Here is a 14,227-nt window from a genome sequence, read left to right as displayed (position 1 = left end):
CCTTTGCTGTTTCATTCTGGGGATCACTACCCCTTGTCTGATGGAGATTGGTCCCCTTTAGACACGTAAGTATCTTTGAAATTTCTTGGTTTCTTAAAGGAAAGAGGAAGGAGGATAAATTAAATAGCTTGTCTGTTATTAGACAGTAATGATATTTCCCATTTCTTTTTTTTTTTTTTTTTTTTGTCCTTTTTGAGACCGGCCGCACCGCGCTCACCGGTCATCCCTATATAGGATCCGAACCGGCGGCGGGAGCACTGCTGCGCCCCCAGCGCCGCACTCTCCCGAGTGCGCCACGGGCTCAGCCCGATATTTCCCATTTCTCATAGAGGAACTGAATGTTTACATTCAACATCGATGTGAACCTTTTCTCTCAATGATCATTTTGTTCCTAAACTTGATCTGGCTTATACTAACAGTGTTGGCCAATGTGTAGATTTATAATCAGTGTAGAATTTGGCCATCTACAGTTCTTAAGTTCTAATCTTTTAGTATCAACAATTGACTGTAAATGTGAATAATATAGTAAAAAAACATGGAGTCATACTCTTTATTCTGCCGTCAAATCTCACATATTAGTTATGTTAATTTACCGGCCTTTCAGTGCATTTCCTTTTCTATAAAATTACCTTTCTCATAGATTTCTAGTGAGAAACAGGTGAGATAATGGTTATGAAGTGTTTACAGAGGATCTGGCAAGTCCTCAATAAATCCTAGTTGGCATTGCTTTTATTGTTATTAAAGAACTCAAGTGGGAGAAATAGTCTTCAATACAGTCTTTATATCTTCAGGATAGAGTTGATGTATTCATGCTTATATTTCTTATAATCTGTCAAGCTCAGCAAAACTGAAGTCTTTCTGACTTTAAAGTCATCATATTTCTTTGTTCTGGTATTTGCAGCACTTACTCCCAGGCAGTGTGTCCTAAGAGCGATTCAGAGCTGGAGGTGAAACCCACCGAGAGCCTGCTCAGATCAGAGTCTCACATGGAGTGGACATGGGGCGGGTTCCCAGAGTCCACCAAGGTACTAGAGTTTACTTGCCCGTGGAATGTGTCTGGTTAACGGCTTGTGAAGTCCCTCCGTCCATGAGTAAGGGAGGCAATTTCTGACTGAGCTCATGCGAATATAAATGATGGTAGTGCCACCATGTGGTCAACAGAAGGAATCAGTATTTTGTGTGTGTTTCTGTTTAGCAAATAATCATGTTGATTATTAATTAATGTAAGGAATTTTAAAAGGCATCAAAAGGAAACTAAAATATCCACACAGAAATTTTAAAAAGGAAATTATTAAAGGTTTTTTTGCCAGCTCATAATGATAGAACTAGGAAGGTACATTGGTTGAAAGAGAAAATATTTAGGTCCTCTGTTGAATTTAGTTTTAAAAATATATATATTTTGCTTAATTTGTGATTGAGTTTAGTCTTTACTTCCCATCTTTATGTTGCTTTAAAAGAGCCTTGAGGTAGTCCAAGCAGGGCTAAATTTTCATTTAGTAGTCTATGTTTTCTCCCTCAAAATGAATTTTCTCTACCTCTGAGTATCTGAAAAGTGTCATTTTTTCTCAGTCTTCTCCAGTATTTAATTTTTTGTGGTAGAACATTTGTGAATATACCTCTTTCATAAATGTCATGATATTGAACAAAATATAATTATTAGTTTTTCTCACTTCTTAATTATGAAATATTTTACACATACAAAATAATATATTTAATGAATGTGTTAATTTATAAATAAAATGAACAATTACCATCTTAAGAAATACATTATAACAAATACCTTTGAAAGTAATTATTTTAAACAATGCAACTTTTTTAGGTCAGCAAAAGAGACAGATCTGACCATCATCCTAGGACAGCTATGATTACGCCATCAGAAAATACCCATTTTCGGGTAATTCCCAGTGAGGACAACCTCATTAGTGAAGTTGAGAAGGCTGCTTCTGTCGAAGACACTGTCTGTACCATAGTGAAACCCAAACCCAGAGCCCTGTGCAAGCGGCTGAGCAGCGCAACTTCTGTTACAGAACTTCTTGAGCCTCCTCTTGAGAATCCTCCAATTTCATATATGTTAGATGCAGACCACCTTCCCAGCCCATCCTTAGCTGAGGCGCCCCCAGCATCCAAACCAGCTGCTAAAGTAGACTCACCGTCAAAGAAAAAAGGTAATCGTTTATTTATTGGCATTAGGTACTCTGAATTTAGATGGTAAATTATTTCAGTGTTTCAAATAGTATGTGATGGCTACCTTTGTGTTTGTATTCACCAACCAGAACCTGTCACACACTTTATTGTGGTAACTGTACTGTGGCTTTCCCGTTACACTGTAAATTCCACTGGAGCAGGACCCAACTTCCTCATGACTTTCTCCTGACTGTTCCTACTCAGGCCCTTGAGAAGCATTTACTGAGAAAACGAATGAATGAATTCTAATCAGTTAATGAGTAAAATTAACTTTATTAAGTAGGTATGTCAATAAAGTGAAGTAGAATCCTAAGTGATAAACATGTTTAAACAGAAAAAATTAGAGAAAAAATATCTTCACCTGAAACATCTGCTTAGTTGAGGCCAAATTACATACTTTTTTGCAATGGCATGGTATAAAAATAAATGTATACTAATTAGTAGTATGTGATGTCTTCTTTCACTGATGATCTCCCTCTAAATCAAGTAGAGAAGATAGGGTCCAGCTCTAAGCTCAACAGCTGTGTCTCACTGTGGGGAATATAAGTTTAATAAGTCAGAGCATCTTTATTATTTAAAAATATAAAGTTATCCATTGTTACTCAGTACAGTAAGAGCCAGGTCACACACACTTGCTGAACACTAGCCTTGGATCCTATTTTTATGGAAGTGAAACCTTACCTAAAATTACCATGGTCAAACAGAGCCAAATACCTATTTCACTTTTTAAAAATTTCTAACATCAGAGGTTAGATAATCACAAACTGACTTAATAGATATTCAATACATTCAAGGTAACTACAAAATAATTTATCTGAAATAAAAGAATGTGACTGTCAAGGGTGTTTGTGGCCAAATCTGAGTATCCAACTGGTGGTGGCTTAACTCAGCACCTGCTCTTCCACCAAAAACCCATAACCACGTGTTCCGCTCTAAGAAGTGTTACAGAGGAAAGTCCAGTTCTTCTCAGGTGTATTCTTCATTTTAGTCTAGGAAATAAGACCCCTCTTCTCAGCACGTAGTGTAGCAGCTGACTAGAGATAGGAAACTGAGAGGCCACCATTCTCTTGGCCTCATTCTTTTTTCCCCCAACTTTTTATTATGAAAATTTTTATATATATTTGCCTTCCTCTCTCTCGCGCTCTCTCTCTCACGCTCTCTCTCTCTCTCTCACTCTCTCACTCTCTCTCTCTAACTTTTTATTATGAAAATTTTTATATATATTTGCCTTCCTCTCTCTCGCGCTCTCTCTCTCGCGCTCTCTCTCTCTCTCTCACTCTCTCACTCTCTCTCTCTCTCTCTCACTCTCTCACTCAAGTACATACGGTTTCTTTATTGTTTTAAACCATTTGAAAACAAAGTTGCAGACATTATGACTTTTCACCCTAAAATATACCCCAAGATACACCTTCTAAGAATAAGAACATTTTCTGCACAGCAGGCAGTACCATTGTCTTCTTGAAGAACCTACATTTATATTTCCCCAAGTGTACTGAGAATATTTTTTAGCTGATTTTTTTTTTTCAAACCAAGATCCAGTCAAGGTTCATATGTTGCATTTGATTTTTATGTCTCTATAATCTTTTTTTATTTTAGAATAGCACCCACCATGTTCTCTCTCTCTCTCATCACACACCCCGCCATCCCCCTCTACACCCATGATAGTGACCTTTTAAGGAGCCCAGCAGGTTGTCTTGCAGACTCTTCTCTGATGTTCTAGATGTGTCAGGTTTTTTTTTTTTTTTTTTTTTTTTTTTTTCAAAATGACATCCTTATTTTTCCTTAACTGATGTTAGCTCCAGAACAGCACTGTCCAGTAGAAATGTAATGCAAGCCACATATGTAATTTGAAGTCTTCTCATAGCCACTTAAAAAAACTAAAATAAATGAGTGAAATTGTTTAGTAATATATTCTAAGCCAGTAAATCCAAAGTACTATAATTTTAATATGTAATTAATATAAAAATTATTAATGAGATATTTTGCATTTTCTTTAGAGTAAGTGGTGTGTGTTTTACATATTATTAAACACATTTTGCATACCTCACTTCAGACTAGTAACAGTGGAAGGGAAGATTATAGGAAATATTGGATATTTCATATTGTCTCATGATGACCCATTATTACGGATGCTGAGTGTGATCGTGGTTAAAGGTGTTGCTTGTCAGATCTATCCATTGTAAAGGATTTCTGTCCTTGTGCAGTTAGAAAAGGTGATACTTGGGTTGATACTTGGGCACCACATGAATACCCTGTTCCCCAACAACCTTCCCTTCATGGTTTTCTTAGCGCAGGTGATTGCTTCAAGTTTGGTCATGCTTGTTCTTACCTATAAGTATTTTTAAAACTTTACCATATGTAAATTATGTAGTGGCCAGGATTATTCATATAACAGTAAATGAAAGAAGAATAAATCAACATATGTTTATTGAGCACTGAATTTCTCGTCCATTGACATGGATGGTTGAGAACCAACATGAGTGAAAAGGTTAATTGACATTTTAAAAAATAAAACCCTGCTCAAATCATGGTCAGTCTTATTATTTGCAAACCTTTGTTTTCTTTCAGCATTGCAAATGAATAACTAAATTCTTACTTCTGATATATATATATATTTTTTAATATTTATTGAATCAAAATTGATTATACATATTTTGGGGGTTCAACATTGAGATATGTTGATCAAATCGATATTACTAGCATATGTATTGTTACAAATCGTAATTATTCTTTATGCCCCTTGTCCAATCTCTCCCTATTTCCCTCTCCCTCCCACCTCTAATTACCCTAGATTTCCTCTCCTGAAAGAGTAATGGTTACTCTGTTGATTTGTTGCCTAGATGATCTGTCCAGTGCAGAGAGGTGTGATCAGGTCCCCCACTATTATCATAGAGCAGATGCTTCTTCGGTCACTGTGAAGTGGGCTTTGTGGAGAGAGACATCCTCTTCTTTTTTCTATATCTCTGCTGATGACTCTCCTTGTGTCAATGTACTTCAGTGGCTGGCGGACCATCTGCATGGTGGTTGTGGAATCTAGCTGCTTTTATGGCAGCCATGGTTATTGTGGTGGCTATGGTGGGTCACCTACATAGAGGTGATGTTTTTGGCCTGCTCCTTGGTGCTGGCAATGTGCCAGGTTGTGGAGAGTGTCTGATCCCCGGATCCATGCCTTGGGTCCCTGGTTGGGCCCCAAGGCACTGGCATGGTATGCCTGGTTGTGGGAGGGGGATCTAGTCCTCTTCTCCATACTTCAGATTCCCAGGCAGGCCCTGAGGCCCTGGCATGGGGTGCCTGGTTGTGGGAAGGGGGTCTGGTCCCTGGCCCCCAGGCAGGGCCTGTGGCATTGTTTGTGTGCCTGGATGTGGGAGGGCCGTCCAGTCCCCTGCTCCATGCCTCGGGTCCTCAGGTGGACCCCAAGGCACTGGCAGTGTGAGTGGTTGTGGGCAGGGGTCCTGCCCCTGGCTCCATACCTCATGTCCACTGGTGGGCCCCAAGGTGCTGGTGGTATGCCTGGGCCAGAACTAATTTTTTGTCCTTTGCTTACTCTAACATGGGGGAACTTCCTGTGGGAACCACTACTTGAGCTGTGTGGTTGAGCTAAATTGCTGCTTTGCTGCTGTTTCTGTAGGGACAGCTTTTTGTACAGCTCAGGGCTTAATGGTTGACCTTATAGGTACTTTCAGCTCTCCAGAGACCTGGGTTGTGTAGAGACTCTGGGCCTGAGTTTTTTCATCAAACTGCATCCCATGCAATTCTGCATTCCCAACCAGTCTCCCCTGAGTGGTCCTGTGCTGATTGGGGGGCGGATCGGCTGTCTTTGCTGTGTCCCAGTGTTCGCCCAGGGGGCCTGTCTCCCCCACTGCCCGTGCCGCAAACACTTCCCATGGGACGGGCCCTGCGGCGGTCCCTCGTGTTGACTCACTGGCCTCTGAATGGCTCTCCTTTTTCAGCTGTTCTGGCTCCTCACTCCTGCCTGGGTCCACGGGAACCCTGTTAGTGGTCTTGCTGTCCTGGGGGCCACCAAAGTCGTCTTCTCCCCTGCCGCCTCCAAGTAACTCCATCTAAAGGGCACAGCCACTGCTTCTGCCGGCTCCTGCTCCATGTGCTCTGCAGCTCCAGCATTAAAGTGGCCACAGCCTGAAACGCTCAGAGCAGCTTTTTCTTTCTCTCATCGTGGTTTCTCCCACCTTCATGAACTCTGCAGGTCTCTCCTCCTCTTCCCCTGAGCTCCAGCAGCCCCAGCTTGGCTCATGTTACATTTTTATAGTTGTAAATTGGTTGATTTGTGGGAAAGAGTGACATTGGGGACCGTCTATTCCGCCATCTTGACCAGAACTCCTCTGATTTTTTTTTTTTTTTTTTTTTTAAACGTAAAAACAGGTGTCCACAAGAGAAGCCAGCACCAGGGACCTGATGATATTTATCTCGATGACTTAAAGGCTCTGGAACCTGAAGTTGCAGCTCTCTATTTCCCTAAAAGGTAGTGTGCTCCTTGTGTACTGAAGGGTAGACAGCTCTGAAATATTTTAGTTTTTTCATCTGAGGAAAAGGAGCAAGGTATTGGTGTCCTTTAGTTAAATCTGATGATTGCTTCAGGTTTTGGAAAACTCAGAAATAGGTGTGTGTTGTTTGGACTATAGTGATTTGAAATAATAATTGCCTATTTATGAAGACATTTTTGATACAACAAAGGGAGAGACAGTAGTTAAACCTGCATGAGCGTGTATGACTTCAGATGAGCACTTTCTATAGTCATTAATGCAAACTCATGCCGGTCCCGGTCCGGTACGGGGGCAACACTGAGGGTTGCGATCCGGTGCCGGACATGGAAAAAAGACAAAAAAAAAATAAAATAAAAAAATAAAAGAAATAATACATCTTTATTCGAAAACATTTTATAAAGAATGCCTTCACTCCTTTGCAGAGGCTGAGATCCCGGGCCTCTTCTGTGCTCAGGGCTGGGTCTGGCGAAGTGCCCTTCCAGGGGCCTGTGCTCCCCCATTCCCGCAGCTCACTCCACTTACCACGTAGCCTCCCGCCCCTCCCTCACGGTTTTCCCCTTTGAATGATTCAAATTGGACCTCAGATACAATGGGCTTGGCCTGCCTCCCAAGTTCATTTCCACTCTTAGGTGAATTCCATTGTAATACTCTATGGTTACAAAAAACTTTTATCCATGGGAAGTATGACTTGAATATACTGAGCCATAGGCATAAATAATTAAACACCTCAGATACAATGGGCTTGGCCTGCCTCCCAAGTTCATTTCCACTCTTAGGTGAATTCCATTATAATACTCTATGGTTACAAAAAACTTTTATCCATGGGAAGTATGACTTGAATATACTGAGCCATAGGCATAAATAATTAAACACTTCAAAATGAATTGTCGAAAACCTATTTCACATTTTTTGGGGGATAGAAAGATGGAATTGACATGAAGATATTTAAATTTTTTACAGCTATTTTGGGGAGGTTCTTAAAACTCCTTCCTAGTTCTGTGCTTTAAATTTGTCTCAGAATACCTACTGTATTTGAAGTGATGGTGAGAGCACTGAAACTATTCTTTTTTTATTCCAATAGGAAAGTTAAAATGTAAGCTTAGAATTATCACATTCTTTCATATTTCCAGTTCTTAATCATTTTCTTACATTGGTATTCCTTAGGCAGATTTCTTAGTTTCCCTATTTTAAAATGGAGAGTGATTAATGCAGTGGGACCTTACTTCCCTCTGTTACAGCTTAACTCTTCAGAGTCACCGTTCATTCACTAAGTAAGTGTCTTACCTCACAATCTAATTATTTCTTGAGACATGTCATAAACACATAGATGGCAGTTACAGTGGTTATAAGCATTTGTTTTGTCATGTTCATTATCATCTTTACTACCAAATAGTAATTATAGCTAAACTTTAATGTAAGTCACTTCGCTCTGGTGGATTTGGTGATGTGTTGAATCAGATGACATCCTCCATGTGTTTAGGTTTGTTGTTGGCTGGGGTGACACTAGGTGCTGTAACTCTCAGTATCTCACTAGCTTACGGCAGTAGAAGTTTAGTTCTTTCTCATGTGTTCTCATGTGCTGCTGGGTTGTGGGAGGCCTCGCACACTGAGATTCAGGCTCCTCTCATCTTGAGGCTCCTCCCATCTTGAGGCTCTACCATCCCCTTAGGGCCTCAGAGTCCAACACTGACAAGCAGCAGACAGGAAAGGAGAGAGGATCACACAGGGGAGGGCCAGCTGGGGAAGGGGGTACAGTTCACTTCTTCTAACCACATCAGCAACTTGGTCATGTGGTCACATGGCCACACCTGACCGCATGGGGCGCCCTGACATGTCCGTGTGTGAACACATGGCAGTCTTCTGTTTGTGCTCTGAGGCATGGCCTTGCGCCTCCACCCCAGTGTAACAGCAGGTTCTGCTGCGTTACCATTTACCAACAGGTTTTGGCTTTTTACCATTTCCAGTGTGGAGAACGTTCTGTTGATCCAATTAATCTCAATTTTGTGGTGTCAGTGTGCATTGCTATTAAGAGAAAATTTCCAAAGACAACTCTCATTGGTCTAAATGCAAAACATTAGCTTTTGAAACTGCTTTCTATTTGCACCACAGCCGTACTCTGCTGCCACCTACTGTTGAAATTTGAGATGTTTTCAGAAGATGATGTATCTTCACTGGATCTTGTGCATTGGTTGTGTTTTTTTAATCAAACATTAAAAATACTGGCTTTTTGAGTAAAATAACTTTGAAAATTCTAGAACAGTATCTTAAGTGTGACATTAAATACCTATTCAAAAGGTGTAGAGTAGTAAGCATTCATGACCAAGGTACTTAAGGTGTCGTTTCCTTATTCTTTTTCTCTCAAAGTCATGCTCCATTACAAAAGGATTCCCTTATGGTCACCTTCTGAAACCTGGCTTCTGTGCCTTGTTATCTAGAACAATGAGAATATTGAGTAACCTCATCTTTAGTTCTGGCTCTGACTGCTGTGAGAAAAGTTTACTTCCAGTTCATTCCTCAGTACATTTCTTTTATAGCTCCAGCTTCCTGAGAATTTTCTCTTAATTTCTGTTTTCTTTTTTGAGATATAATGAATTTAGAAAAGCCTTATTTTTAAAAGAATATAGCTTTGGACTATAGTAATTTTCTACAGGATATGTGTAGTACCACAGGTTTTTCTAGGAAATTAGGATCAAAAGGTTTCCAAACATGAGATTTTTCTTAATTACCCTGTCATTTTCATTGTGGAAATGTAAATAAATGCTTATAACCTTTTTACTCCTTTAACTAAAATCAGAAAGGCCATGGTTGGAATGTTTGCATTCTTGTGAACAACTATAGTGATTTTGTGACATATTTACTATATTCGGTTAATTGCTTAGTAGCAATATTTAAGTTATCTTCAATGTCATTTATGATATGATCCTATAAACACTATCTAAGAACAGCTAGGTCTGATTGTAGGCCCGTCTATTCCCTTTTAGAGGATATGTTACTTGGTTTGAGCCCCCGGAGAGCCATGCAGTAAGCTAGAAATAGAAGTTGTAACAAAGCAAATCTTTTTTCTCTGTCTCCTGCCCACAGTGAATCGGACCCTGGCTCCCGGCAGTGGCCCGAGTCTGACACACTCTCTGGCTCTCAGTCTCCGCAGTCCGTGGGAAGCGCAGCCGCTGATAGTGGCACCGAGTGCCTCTCGGATTCTGCCATGGACCTGCCTGATGTCACCCTCTCTCTTTGTGGGGGCCTCAGTGAGAACGGAGAAATTTCTAAAGGTACTCTGGGCAGTCGTGGCCTCTCTTCACTTCAGAAAGCAGCCTGATCATCACTTGATTAAAAACCTGCCATTTAGCCATTTCAGGGTATTTAAATTCCTTGGTGATCTTGTGTGGGTAACAAGTATCTCCCTATAATGTCAGACCCTTTGATCCTCATTTAAGGTACCTCTTATGGGGTGGGTGGCTTTGGTGAATGAATGTGCCTTGACGGCTCTCATTTCAGATTAAGAGGTTGAGAGTTCTAAGGCTGCTGTGTTTGCTGAGTGACCAGGGTCAGATCATGCTGCATCTGTAAAGAGAGGGAATATTGGGCCGGCCCCGTGGCGCACTCGGGAGAGTGCAGCGCTGGGAGCGCAGCGGCGCTTCCGCCACGGGTTCGGATCCTATATAGGACTGGCCGGTGTGCTCGCTGGCTGAGCGCAGTGCAGATGACACCAAACCAAGGGTTGCGATCCCCTTACTGGTCACGAAAAAGACAAAAAAAAAAAAAAGAGAGAGGGAATATTTGTGAGACTAGGGCCCGGCTGCCCTCCTGGAAAGCACTGGGCCTTAGACATAAGCATAGCACCCTGAAATTGTTGAAAATTGATTGTCCACTGAGTAAATAGTCTTTTTGGCAAAAAGTAGGATTGCATTCTGTCATGGGCTTGAGAGTCGGCTCTTGAGAGGAGAGCTTACTCAGGAGGAAGAAGGAGGAGCTCAGCAGGAAAGTCGGGCGCCTCTAGGTGTGGTTGAGCGCCGTGCACACCTGCCCACAGTCCTTCAGCCTTTTCTGTTTTACCTTCCTGATTAAACTAAACTCTTAACATTTTCTCCATTTGGCTGGTGGCCCTTGATTGCTTTTCCTCCAAGGAAAGATTTTCTTCCCATGACTACTTTTCTGTTTTACCTTCCTGATTAAACTAAACTCTTAACATTTTCTCCATTTGGCTGGTGGTCCTTGATTGCTTTTCCTCCAAGGAAAGATTTTCTTCCCATGACTACCATCGTCTTTTGTCTTTTCTCACCTTCACAGGCACTGAAGGAGGCATGGTGTAGCCTTAGAACTGTGTTTTCCTGAAGTTTTCCTTTTTTGGGTCACAGGGTGCTCATTATGCCTCTTTCTTTTCCATCCCTTTATTCTGTTTGCTTTATATTTTATAAGAAATTGAGTGTGTTTTAGCCAGTGGTTCTTTCTAGGGACAAAATTAAATAGGTCACATTCTTTTTATAATCCTCATTAAACCCTCAGTTAAAAAAATATATATGGGAGTGGACGGAAAATATAAAATTTGTAGAAAATCTGAAATTTATGCTTTAAAAAAAATATTGGTAACATGGTCTGGTAGAGTTTGTTATTGGAAGAGGCAGAAATGGTTATACACATTGCCTGGAAGAACAGTCCAAGTGAGAAATTTCTCTATTAGCCTGGATCTATTCGAGTGCAGATTTAGGAACAGGGTACAGAAATTCACCCAGAATCCTCATTCGCACTGCAAGAACTTGGGATTTATTTTTTGGCAGACCCTGATCCGCCAAATTCTGGGTTTTTTTTTTTCTCCAAGCAATTTGTAAGATATATTTTGATAGCTTTTTCTAATGTAGCATGCACATAAAGCTGTAAGGCAGCTATGCAGTTGCCTGCCAGTAAAGTTTCTCCCCCTCAGAGAACTTACAGTTTTCATTAATTGTTTTGTGTGTTTGTGTATGTCTGTCTGTCCTCCCCTCTCTCTGGCCACATCTGTAACCTATTACTAAAAGTGTCTGGCATGGATCTTTCTCCTGTTTTTTTTGTTTTTTTTTTTTTAAACTCGGAAGGAGTGACGGCAGAGGGGGAGATAGAAAAAAAGTTCTTTCTTGTCCTGAAAAAAACTGTCTGACATTTTGCTTTTGATGGATATAAAAAAGTTAGTTTTTTTTAAAAAGGACTTATTTTATTTCAGCCCACAATTTCTGCAGTGCAGAGAGTATTGTAATAATCACATACAGGGATTTATGTAATCTCCAACAAAATTGGTCATTGTTGTTTTACTTGCAGAAAAATTCATGGAGCATATCATCACTTATCATGAATTTGCAGAAAACCCTGGACTTATAGACAATCCTAACCTTGTAATACGGATATATAACCGGTAAATACTCTTGCTTTTGTAATTGTTAAATACTCTTGCAGTTTTTTTACATGTGCTATTTTTAACTATTAGTTTTTCTTGTTATGAAATTTGTCATCTCATAAATGCGTCAGTGGGCAATGACTTTGAAGTGAAAATGAAGCCTCAACTTTATTTTTAAATAAAGCATTGAAATATTATTCTGTTTTATAGACTTTACTGCTTCTCTATTTGAAGAAGTTTGGCTTGAAGCAAAGGTTATTCATGTGGCAAAAAATATAGCTGATCATCTTTTTATTGAAAAGAACAAGTAATTTTATATGTCATTTTCACACCTCTCCTCACTGCTACGCCTTCTCTTCTCTCATTGTGTGATGGTTTTGCCTGATTTTTGTCTCTCACAGTTACTATAACTGGGCGTTGGCTGCTCCCATGATCCTTAGCTTGCAAGTGTTCCAGAAGAGTTTGCCTAAGGTGAGATGACCCATGTTTATTCCTTCTTACAAGTGTCAACAGCATGTAGTACTTAGAAAAATCCATACATGCATGTTTTTGAACTGGGTACTGTTCAAAGTCTTATTTGAGTTTTTTAATATTTAATATAAAAGATTCAAAGAACCATGCGTACCCACTAAAAATATTTCATGCCCAAATTCTAGGAAACTAGCTGGGCTGCCACTTCTTTCTGTAATTTTTATTAGATATTTATACCATTTTCTGGTTGCGTACAAAGGTTGAAAGATTTTCCTAATTGTAAGTTAAATGTGGAATGAACGAAACAAATTCTTTTCTCTCATTAATATGAGAAAGAGCAGCAAGAGGAGGGTGATGTGGCCAAGAGAAGCATGACATGAGTGTGGTAGGTCAGAGTGTGGCTAAGATGCCTGCTAGGCAGAACCTCAAGATTTGTTTTTAATCTTTCCACCAACTATTTGGTCCTCATAACTCGTGAGAACCACGTTTTCTAATGATAGAGAAATGAGAGCTGCCCACCCACCAGCCCTCTAGGTCCTGCACAGCCAGACTGCCTGGCCTCATACTACTGCACTGCTGTGGCAATGGGATGGTGTCCATCTTTCAGCAGTATTAAGAATGCTAGAGGAATCTGGGAGATGTGGAGAGCATCTTTCACGTTCTTACATCCCAAAATAAGGCATTGTCATATGTGTGCTGCTAGAAAATTGTCTGGGGCTTTATGACCAATAAATTGCCCAAACTAACCCAGGTTGATTATTCTAGGCCACAGTCGAATCCTGGGTCAAAGACAAGATGCCAAAGAAATCTGGTCGCTGGTGGTTTTGGCGTAAGAAAGAAAGCATGACCAAACAGGTAACAGACCTAGAGGTAATCATTTCCACGGGCTGAAAAGAAGTGAATTTTTTACTTATTCAAAAGACCTTTTTGTCAAGCACAAGAACGTGGTCTGTAGTGCCATTTTGCAATGGCAACAGTTACCATTTTTGAGCAGTTACTGTGTGCAGCTGCTGTGTTGTGATGCTTTATGTACATTACCTCTGGCCTTTACTACAGCTCAATGCTAGGGATGTTTGAGTTGCCCTTTTACAGGTAAGGAAACTTGGGCACAAGGAGGTGAGGTAGCTTGAAAAGGTCACATAACTGAGGCATGGACCTGGGGCTTGGCCTTGAGTTTGACTCCAAAGTGTGGGCTCTTTCCACTTGACTGCATTACCTTTCAGAGATAAGCCAAAGGTCATTCTCCTCCTGCACAACTCCAGATGCAAATAGCCAGAATCTGCTCTTATAATGAAGCGCCATAGAACAGGTTCACCCAGAAAACTATACCAAGGAGTGAGAAAGAAGGTTCAGGGAGTTTCCAGATGCCAGAGGGTAGTCATGCCTGAACCAAGTTTGTGTCCACATCAGCGTGGTCTTCGAACTGCCTTTCCAGTCCCTTCTCCCACATGTGCTGGGCTGTTCCCAGGGGGAAAAGGAAGCATCAGTCACTTCTGTTCTGCAGACACAGCGCTGTCTTTGCTTGGGACCTAACAAATTTAGGCTAGTGGTACTATATTTTGTGACATGAAATGGTGTTCTTTTGAAATTTTTTACTTCTGGTTCTGTAGGGACAACTTTTTGCATAGCACTAAATGACCTTTCTCAGCTTTCTGTCCTTTGGTTCAAAGTAGAGAAAGTCTGTTTCTTGTGCATTGTTACATTT

General features: G+C 40.5%; 1 protein-coding gene across 1 annotated transcript in view; it reads left to right on the top strand.

Annotated features, from left to right (window-relative positions):
* The window catches only part of LPIN2 (lipin 2), a 40,664-nt gene that overhangs the window by 17,230 nt on the left and 9,207 nt on the right, over nucleotides 1-14,227 (top strand). The window contains exons 4-11 of the mRNA XM_008569165.1: nucleotides 3-65; nucleotides 902-1,025; nucleotides 1,820-2,165; nucleotides 6,565-6,664; nucleotides 9,768-9,955; nucleotides 11,976-12,069; nucleotides 12,453-12,522; nucleotides 13,288-13,377. Of these exons, the coding sequence (XP_008567387.1) occupies nucleotides 3-65; nucleotides 902-1,025; nucleotides 1,820-2,165; nucleotides 6,565-6,664; nucleotides 9,768-9,955; nucleotides 11,976-12,069; nucleotides 12,453-12,522; nucleotides 13,288-13,377 (1,075 nt within the window). The remainder of the gene's footprint in view (nucleotides 1-2; nucleotides 66-901; nucleotides 1,026-1,819; nucleotides 2,166-6,564; nucleotides 6,665-9,767; nucleotides 9,956-11,975; nucleotides 12,070-12,452; nucleotides 12,523-13,287; nucleotides 13,378-14,227) is intronic.

Source organism: Galeopterus variegatus, unplaced genomic scaffold, assembly GCF_000696425.1.
Source record: "Galeopterus variegatus unplaced genomic scaffold, G_variegatus-3.0.2 Scaffold471, whole genome shotgun sequence".
NCBI lineage: Eukaryota > Metazoa > Chordata > Mammalia > Dermoptera > Cynocephalidae > Galeopterus > Galeopterus variegatus.
The sequence above is the reverse complement of the archived record's forward strand: the minus strand, read 5'-3'. Positions and strand labels throughout refer to the sequence as shown.